We start from the raw sequence: 9722 nt of genomic DNA, 5'->3' as shown, positions 1-9722 counted from the left end.
CAAGTCTTTTGTGACTCATAGCGACCCTATGTACAACAGCCCTAAACCCTGCTCTATCCTGTGCCAATCGCATTGCCTCTGACACACCCATCCCAATTGCCCCAGTCACTGAATCAATCCATTTCATAGAGGGGCTTCCCCTCTTGCGCCGTCCCTCCACCCTCCCAAGCATGATATCCCTCTCCAAGGATATCTCCTTGCAACATGCCCAAAGTATGTCAGACGAAGCCCCAGAATCCTTGCCTCCAAGGAGTAGCTTGGTTTTGCCCTCTCCAGGATAAATCTGTTTGTTTTCTTGGCAGTCCAGGGTACATTCAATACTATTCTCCAGCAACACAGCTCAAAGGTGTAATGGAGCAAGTCCCCAGAAAAGACTACTGAGCCAATTAGCCGAATTGATAAAGTTTATTTCGAGTTCAAACCCGGGCTCCCACGTGCTGACACAGCAGCATCCACCTGAGAGCCCTGAGACCAAGCGAGCCCTCCCTTTTATACTTCCTTGCTTTTTTTGTCTAGCTACACAGTTTATGATTGGTTACTTATAGCAGTTCTAGTACTAGTTTGCTCTTTATTGGTTAGCCATAGCTGAGGGAGGCAGTTTGGAGACTTGTTTGAGCCTAATTGGTGGGGAAGCAGCTTGGAGACCTATTTGAGTCTGACTGGTTACTTCAGACACAGGGCTACTGAAAAAAAAATCCCTTATGTCCTTGAAGAAGAGTTCCACTTTATGGAAGTTGGCCAACAGAGTGTGGTTTATCACAGGTGGGGGACGTTGCTCACTGGAAACTACACAAGCGAGTGGGATGGTGGTAGCTGCACTTTGTCAGAAAGTGAGTTTTTGATATTTGATTCTTACATTCCCCACTGGTTTTTCTTAATAAATCAAATCATTGATTCATCAGTTTCAGGGAGATGCTGATAATGGATTTAAGCTATAAGGCTTTTAAGACTTTGCACACGAGCTTGGATGAGGTTAACTAAGTACCTAAAAATGCAGGGATCAAAAGTTAGAATGAGGATTAGCAACAGTAACGGTCTAGCAATTGAAGTGAGAAGGGTAGTGAGCCATGGGGACCAGTTGAATAAGGTAGGGAACCAATTGCCTTGTTGCTGGTTTGTTTGGTTTTTTAAAAAAATTTTTTAGCCTCTGTTAGAGCTTACTAAGGCTTTTTCTGATTACTCCAGAACGGTTAACATAAAAACAACACGGTGGGTTTTTTTTGAGTGCAGCACATAGACCTCCTTGCTTTAAAATTTAGGCCTTGTTTGTGGTAACAATCACATTTTCTCTTTTCATTTGAGATGTTGATTATCAGGTCAAATATTAACTTTTACAGACCTCAGTACAATACAAGAATGTTTTTCAGAATACCTTATTCTGTGCTCTAAGAAACAGACTTTCGATAGATTGTTTATTGCTAAGCAGATGTTTTAGCCAAGATGGAGTTAGTCTTGCTGGTTTTACAGTACAGGGCTTATTTTGCTTTACAAGTTAGTCAGGCTCCTGACAGTTCCCTTTTCTAAAATATTAAAATATAGGATGTTGCCTGTCTTCGGTGGATAAGAGAACTCAAGCTCAAGTTGCCCATCATGGTGATAATAGCAATTTATGCTACTCCCTGTCTTAGGATCATGAGTGAGTCTCTTTCCTTATCCGTCATTGGCTACACATCCTGCATTTGCTTGGGGAGGGCTTTAAGTTGAGTTCCAAGTACTTTACCCAGCAATTTTTTTATATTGCTTGGCTAATATATGACCAACACCAGGGAGGATTCAAACTATACTTATTACAACAATACAAAGAGCAACAATCATAAAAAGAAGATTTTTAACTGAAGTTACTAAGGAAACCAGTTTTTTTTTAGATTTTTAAATATTTGACTAGCTTGTTCCGCTGGAGAAATATTTATATATGGGGTATTCTGCATTTTTATAATTTATTGGTGCAAATTATACAAATCAAGAGAATTATTGTTTGACATCTAAATCCCTTTGAATGAGATATTATTTTATCTAATCATTATCTGAGCTATTATATTTTCATTTTGTAGCACAAGTAGAATTATAGACCACATATGGCATGTTAACTTTTCTTTTACTCTAATTTGTTGTACCATATTTCCTAATACATTTACCGTATCATACAAAGCATTTCACTTTTGCTTCATAACTTCATTTACATTTTTTGCTTTACCTAATTTTTGTTGTATTATGCATTAACCCATTTACAAACTTAGCTGTTGGAACTTTTGAGTTAAAGCTATAGCAGAAGTAGAGACAGCAGCAATCACAGAGATAAAAGAAACAATTCCTACAATAACAAGACTTATAGCTTGTTTTGGCTCTTAATGACAACTTATACAATTTTTTAAAATTTGCAAGCTCTTATCATTATACCAAATATCATTTAACACTACCCGTGTCATAACAAAAGGAGGATTCTTTAGAATAACAACTGATTCATCTTTGGCAATAGAGCTGACACAGTTAGAGATTTTACAATGAGAACAATTTAGATTATATTTTGGATAATGACCAGTGATCACATTATTCCCAATTAATAAGTAAGACATGACTTTGGCATTTGTGACATTATTTCCTTTACATTTATTTTTTGGTATACAGGAAATATTTATCGATCCCATACTAGCAACTAATTTTTATAATCTAGTTTGATAATTACGGTGATTAACAGTCCAAATTTTTTACTGATCTTTTAGCTTTGACTTTATTTCATGGAGCCCAGTTGTACAAGTTCAAATCTGCAGTAACATTTTTCTCCAGCTGAGAGGGTGAAGTAAGGGTGGACCTCGAATATATGTCCTTTTAAGATTCAGCTTGAATTCTTATTATCAGAGTCAGCAATATCACCATCCTTATTTCTATTAGGCGAGACATCTTCTGCAAACTGTACCAGCTTTACAGGAAGGCACTTTGCACTTTCAGCGTTCTGTGGAAAAACACAAACATAGCCTTGACCCCATAATAATCTAGGGTTGGGTCTTTTTCATTATTTTGTTAATGCATTCTTCTATCTAATTTTAGCATACTTTCCTTGTATGTTTTCCCATTGTCTGTATGTGGCAGAACTAAGAAATTTAAAATAAATTGTATAATTATTTGGACTTAGGGGATATAGTTCCCCCCCTTCTTTATTTGCAAAATATAATTATTTTTTTTATAATGATGAGTAATTTGACCAGGCTAATTGGCTAATGCAATTATCCATTCTGAACAATATTGATATAGCAAATTAATTTGTAAAGCATTATAAGGGACAATGATTTCATAAGGTTTTATATTAAAACATTGCAATGACTCCTACCTTGACTTACCAGTTGAGACACAGCCTGTGGACAAATCCACAAAACCTTTTTAGGTGAACGGGATAAATGAATTTATTTAAAAGAGCATTCTGTGGAGTTCTTTTAGCATCTAAAGTACACAGCAATAACTTTTTACTATGATCTATACAAGACAGAACAGGAAGAGATAAAATCCTGAACTTCCCTGAAGAGACCATAGCTGACATCCAAGCAGATATATGCACACCCATGTTTATTGCAGCTTTGTTCACAATAGCAAGGAGTTGGAAACAACCTAAGTGCCCATCAACAAACGAATGGCTAGAGAAGCTGTGGTATATCGCTGCATTAAAAAACAAGGAACTCATGCAATATTATTCAAAATGGTTGACTCTGGAGAACATTATGCTGAGTGAAATATCCCAGGCACAAAAGGACAAATATTACATGATGCCACTGTTGTAGAATGGGACTGTCCTTGGGGTTGGGGAGAGACTGAGTAAGATGGGTTCAATAATGTATACTGCACTGAAACAGAGGAGGGAGAAAACTGTTTAAAAGAGATATATAACTAGGTATTTCTGTCATCACAGGAGACTAGAGCGAGGGCTACATGGTGGAGGGGACCTGGGGGAGGGTTTGTAAAACAATGAAAGAATCTTTTCTTTTACTTTTCCGTAATTTTTGGACTCATGTACTTATAACTTGTTAGTCAAATTTGTGTCTTCTAGGTTGCAACACCCCCATGATACATCTTCAAGGATATGAACATGTACGGCCAAGCACAATCAATAAGAGTGCATCTAAATTCCAAAATCAATCTCCATAATAGTCTATGTGTTTCCTACTGCCAAAGGGGCCCTTTAGAGTAGTGAGAGAAGATCTTCACCCTGAAACCCACAGCGTCCCTTTTCAGCAGGAAGTAGCTAAGAGAATACGCCATCCCCTTTTCCTTATGGCTCAGGGTGAAGTCTCTCTCAGGGAGGAGTGATAGGGAATGGCAAAGGACACACTGACAAAGAAGATTAATCAGAACTGGCTTTGACAAGCACTGTGGCATTTGGACAAGAACAAACTGGGAGGAGGGTAGAGAGAATAGTGCAACAATGAATGAATGGAAACCCAAAATCTCTGTAAATGTTTATGAAAATTAATAAGATATAGAAAAAAGAAAAAAAAAATTCCTGAACTTCTTTTAAAGCCTGATGAGCCTCCATAGTTAATTCTTCCCTGGAATTAGGATTATTATTTCCAATTAAAATATTAAACAATGGTTAATGGTTCTGCACAGTTAGTTCCAAACATGGTTTAATTTAATTAATATTTTTAGTTACTTTTGAAAATTATTTAGTGTTCCTAGATTACTAACACGAATTTGAATTTTTTTTTGTTTAAACACAGTTTTTCTTCATTCTTGTGTAAATACATACACTAAAATTTACTTTCTTCTAAGCCTTTTACAACTTACTACACACCTTTAATTTATAATTTAGCTTTTACTAACTTTCATATTCTGGCACAACCAGACATTCAATTTCAAAGCAAAACTATTTTCATTTGAACTTTTAAACAAAAAATACACAAGACTTACTACCAGTTATTCTGCTTTTTCTCTTGAACTTCATACTATGACAAAACTTTTAATTCCATCCTTAAAATGATAGTTTATTTAGTAGTTTAGACATACTAAATCATTTTATGTGTGTTTACCACCCCAAAATGCCACAGTTTAATAACTGCAATTTTTAAATATTGCATGGGAAGAATTACCAATAGTATTCATATTTTCATCAGACTATTTTTTGAAATCTAAAAAATAGCATACAGTTCACCTTTTTGTACTGATTTACAAGGAGATGATCCAACATAGAATTTGTTACTACTTTAATATTTCACTTTTTCATAATTGGAAATATCTGTAAAAACATTAGGACCTTTAAGAGGAACAGAGGGTATGATACATATAGGTAAAAATAAAGAGATGTGTTTCTAAAGAGATGAAGAGAGTCTATTAGAAGGAAAGTGATTATCAAACTATGCAGCTTTTAAAATGCATGGATATAGCTCTTCTTGTTGACATGATTGCTCCAGTCTTAAAAAAAAAAAATTTAAAAAAAAGCATGGATATGTGAAGGTGATAGAGGATGCCAAGAGCTGATTTTCCAAAGGTTTTTTTGAGACAAAACATCTTAGGTGACGCCTTTTGGACGTTTGAGAAACCTGCCCCCAGGGTTCTCCATGAGTAAAGAAAGGAAACAGAGTTTGGAGACTAAGCAACCAGCTTGTAGGCTGGAGAAATCTAATATCAGTTCTCTAACTATATAACTACAGTTTTACAACTGATATAGAGAATTTTGAACCAGTAATTTTTTCTTCTTTTTGTGCTGACATTTTTAACTGGCCTTAAGTAGGTGGATTTGTTTCAGGAGTTCAAATATTTTCTTAATTTTCTGTGATGATGTAAACAAGGCCCTTTCCCATTTTAGTACATGACTCTCCAGCACAGGAGGGGAAGGCCCTCTATGAGGTGGATGATATAGTGACTGGGGCAATAAGGATGGGTGTATTGGAGACGGTGCCATTGGCAGAGGACAGAGCAGAGTTTAGGGCTGTTGTACATAGGGTTGCTACGAGTTGCAAGAGACTCGACTGCACATAACAATAACAACAACAACAACATGACAGGACTCTAGCACCATCTTAAAAAATCACCAGGAGTGGAGCGAATCCTTTTAGATCAGGGCTCCTGCACCAGGAAGCTTTTTGACATTAATGCAGGACAAGATACATGGAAATCTCTAAGGAATGCTATTTCTACAGATGTTAAATGACTCTCTTCCAGCTACTTTGGCCAAGTGGTTATCTTATAAATTTCTTGGCACAGACTGGTGAGTTTATTTAGGGCTTTATTTATTTGTTAAAACTTACCAGTTGGATAGTAGCAATGCCTGGGGACTTCCCCCCCCCCCCCCCCCCCATTCATTGCCTTCAATGCAACTTGAACTTTCTTCTTTAGTGTCATTGGTTCTTCATTAGATGCTACCTTCTGGGTTCCATGTTAGCTAATTTTTTTTAGACACTACCTCTTTGTATTCCCTTCATATTTTTTTGATGCTTTCTGGATTATTCTAGATTTTGCCTATAGCATTCTTCAGTATTTCAACTTGAGGTTTGTTTTCAGTGTTTTTAGCTTAAGAAATGCTAAGTGAGTTCTTGTCTTTGTAAGATTTCTAATTCCAGCTCTTCTATGCTTTGTGCTCTTTATAATAATAATAGCCTTGTATTTTTTAATTTTTTATAATTATTAATTTTGATGAAATTTACAGAGACTTTGGATTTCCATTCATACATTGTTGTACTTTTTTTTCTCCCCTGTATTTGTGGTAACCTTTGCTTTTTTTAGGGATGATATCCTTGATGTCACCCCATAATTAACCTGGTCTTCAATTGTTAGTGTTCAATGCTTCAAACCTATTCTTGAGATAGTTTTTAAATCAGGTAGGACAGACTCAAAGTCATATTTTGGTTCTTGTGGACTTATTATATTTTTTCTGGCTTCAATTGGAACTTGCATGTGAGTAATTGATGGTCTGTTCCATAATCATTACATGGCCTGGTATTGACTGCTGATAATGAGATTTTCCAACAATTCTTTATGATTCCTATGCAGCTCATCAGATAAGGTCCGTGTCTATATTATTTTTACAGCGTATAAACTACTGACTGTAGAAGAAGATTTAATCACTTGATCTCTAGCTTAATTTGTCACCAAGTCTATAATTTCCCACTACTAGTCATTTGTTTCCAACTGTTGCATTCCAATAACCAATTATTATTATTATTAATTTATTTATTTTGAACTATATTTTTGAAATAGTAAAAATACAGCAAATAAAATTCTGCATTGTTTTCAGTTTTACTTACCTGTGTTTTCTGTATTTTGTATTTAGGCTAACTTCTTACTGGCAGGAATTAATTTCTTTTTGCTGTTGATACAATTGTGATTTATTTTTTTACTTTAAGAACTGAGCTGTATTTGTTCTTTTATCTGTTTATAAATTTTTAGGTTCCTTATCTATGCAGCTGTGAAAGACTGGCTTATTTGCTCAGTTTCAGCTCTGGACTACTGAAAGTAAACAAGCTAGAGCCAGCCTCATAACTGCTAAACAGAGTTTATTTTACTAATTTTTAAGGATTTTATTTTTTTTAAATCTTTTAGCAGCAGTTTCCAAATTTATTTGCTTTTGTTTTATTACTTCTGATTTACAAATTTTTATGACATCCAGCCAAGTTTTTTAGTTTAGCTTTTGCAGTACTCACTGTTCTGAACTTGCAACAATGTTTCTGTACATATTGGAAACACTGCAAAGAAGATCTTTCTCAGCAAAGTGCTAAATTTGTAAAAGGGTTTTTTTAACAAAACATGATTTTTATTCTTTTTCTATTTTGTCCTCTCTTAGAAGCAGTTTATGACAATTTTTAAGCTTTAGTAATATTAATACATAGAACCCATTGTTTAACATTTCAAGTCCTTCCATGTTGATGGGCTTTCTGCAACCCATATCCAATTTAAGATTTAATTGTACTTTTTTTTCTGACAGTGGATCTAATAACATTCCTTATCAACCTTTTAAATAACTGTTCAATAATTTTTATGTTAAATGTTAAACCAATAAAATCTAATAATCCCTTAATAATATATAATGCTTATGCAGTGACAAGTTATTCATTATAATTTTTGAACGTTCCCTCTGAAGGTTATTGGCCAATGTTGCAACAACAAACTTAGACAAAAAACAAAACAATTAGTACAAACATTTAGAGACCTCTGTTTGACTTTTAACACTTGTTTTTATTTTTAACTTTTCATCTACCTCAACACCGTAACCGGCTGCCCTGGAAGAAAAGTCTGAAAAGTTGTTAATGAAACACTCTAAAGGGGGACAGTCTGTTCCTGACTGTCCCACTCCCATTTTCGCTTGCACTTGTTTCACTAGCGCAGTCTGTTCCAGGAGTGAATAAAGAAAGAAAAGAGCAACATAAATGCACAAAAACAGAAAGAGACACTGTTGACAGAGAGACCACTGACAAACCTGGGTCCAAAGGGTGGGCCTCTCCCAACCAGCAGACAAAGGAACACTGTTGACGACAAAGACTACTGAAAAACCTGTGTCTGGACTACTGACAAACCTGGGTTTGAAGGGTGGGCCTCTCCAACCCCATGAATGTCCGAGGCATCGGCCTCTGTCCCCCGGGCTTGCGGATCAAACCCAGGCTCCGCGTGCTGTCACTGAGGCATCCACTCGAGAGCCCCGAGCTGGCGCAAGCTAGTTCCAGGTGAGCCCCCACTTCCTCAGACAACTGGACCTTGGCAGTCGTCACTACCACAGTCTTGGACTGGAAGTTATGCAGTGTCCTGCCTTCCAATTGTCCAAACCCAAACTGGGAGGTGCACCAGATGGACAGAATACAGATTAACCGGTTATCAGGCCTGACTTACCAGGTAAGAAGAATCCTATAGCGACATCACAGTTGCTCCACTGGCCGGCGATCAGGGTTTAGATTGAATTTAGGGAGATCTCGCTGGGGCCTCCAAATGTAACGGAGCGAGTCCCCAGAAAAGACCACCGAGCCAATTAGCAGAATTGATAAAGTTTATTTCTAATTCGAACCCGGGCTCCCGTGTGCTGACAAAACAGCATCCACCCGAGAGCCCCGAGACCAAGCGAGCCCTCCCTTTTATACTTTCGTGCTTTTTTGGTCTAGCTACACAGTTTATGATTGGTTACTTATAGCAGTTCTAGTAGTACTAGTTTGCTCTTTATTGGTTAGCCATAGCTCAGGGAGGCAGTTTGGAGACTTGTTTGAGCCTAATTGGTGGGGAAGCAGCTTGGAGACCTATTTGAGTCTGACTGGTTACTTCAGACACAGGGCTGCTGAAAAAATCCCTTATGTCCTTGAAGAAGAGTTCCACTTTATGGAAGTTGGCCAACAGAGTGTGGTTTATCACAGGTGGGGGACGTTGCTTGCTGGAAACTACACAAACGAGTGGGATGGTGGTAGCTGCACTTTGTCAGAAACTGAGTTTTTGATATTTGATTCTTACAAAAGGCATAAATTCTCCTTCTGTCCTCAATAGTCATTGTCCAACTCTCTGATGCATAACAAGTGATTGCAAAGACCATGGCCTGTGTCAGGCAAACCTTAGTCTCCAGAGAGACACCGTTGCTCTTGAGTACTTTAGAGAGATCCCTAAGAGCAGACTTTCCCATCGCGATACGTATTTTGATTTCCTGGCTGCTGGTGCCAAGAGTGCTGACCGTGGAGTGGAGCAAACTGAAGCTGTGAACAATCTCAATCTCTTCGCTATCCATCCTGATGCTACCGATTGGTCCAGTGGTGAGAATCTTTGTCTTC

The 9722-nt window shown here is 37.1% G+C and overlaps 2 protein-coding genes across 2 annotated transcripts in view; one reads left to right on the top strand and one right to left on the bottom strand.

The window, feature by feature from the left end:
* LOC102848238 overlaps nucleotides 1-8278 on the bottom strand; it is a 14917-nt gene extending 6639 nt beyond the window's left edge. The window contains exons 1-2 of the mRNA XM_006900859.1: nucleotides 8180-8278; nucleotides 2872-2950 (exon numbers count right to left, since the gene is read on the bottom strand). Of these exons, the coding sequence (XP_006900921.1) occupies nucleotides 2872-2950; nucleotides 8180-8278 (178 nt within the window). The remainder of the gene's footprint in view (nucleotides 1-2871; nucleotides 2951-8179) is intronic.
* Nucleotides 8279-8526: 248 nt separating this feature from the next.
* LOC102847833 (ATP synthase F(0) complex subunit C2, mitochondrial-like) overlaps nucleotides 8527-9722 on the top strand; it is an 8807-nt gene continuing 7611 nt past the window's right edge. Inside the window, exon 1 of the mRNA XM_006900858.1 lies at nucleotides 8527-8642. Coding sequence (XP_006900920.1) covers nucleotides 8527-8642 — 116 coding nt within the window. The remainder of the gene's footprint in view (nucleotides 8643-9722) is intronic.

Source organism: Elephantulus edwardii, unplaced genomic scaffold (genome assembly GCF_000299155.1).
Source record: "Elephantulus edwardii isolate Elephantulus edwardi_28Jun2011 unplaced genomic scaffold, EleEdw1.0 scaffold00297, whole genome shotgun sequence".
NCBI classification, from domain to species: Eukaryota; Metazoa; Chordata; class Mammalia; order Macroscelidea; family Macroscelididae; genus Elephantulus; species Elephantulus edwardii.
Note: the sequence above shows the minus strand (reverse complement) of the source record. Positions and strands in the feature narration are given on the sequence as shown.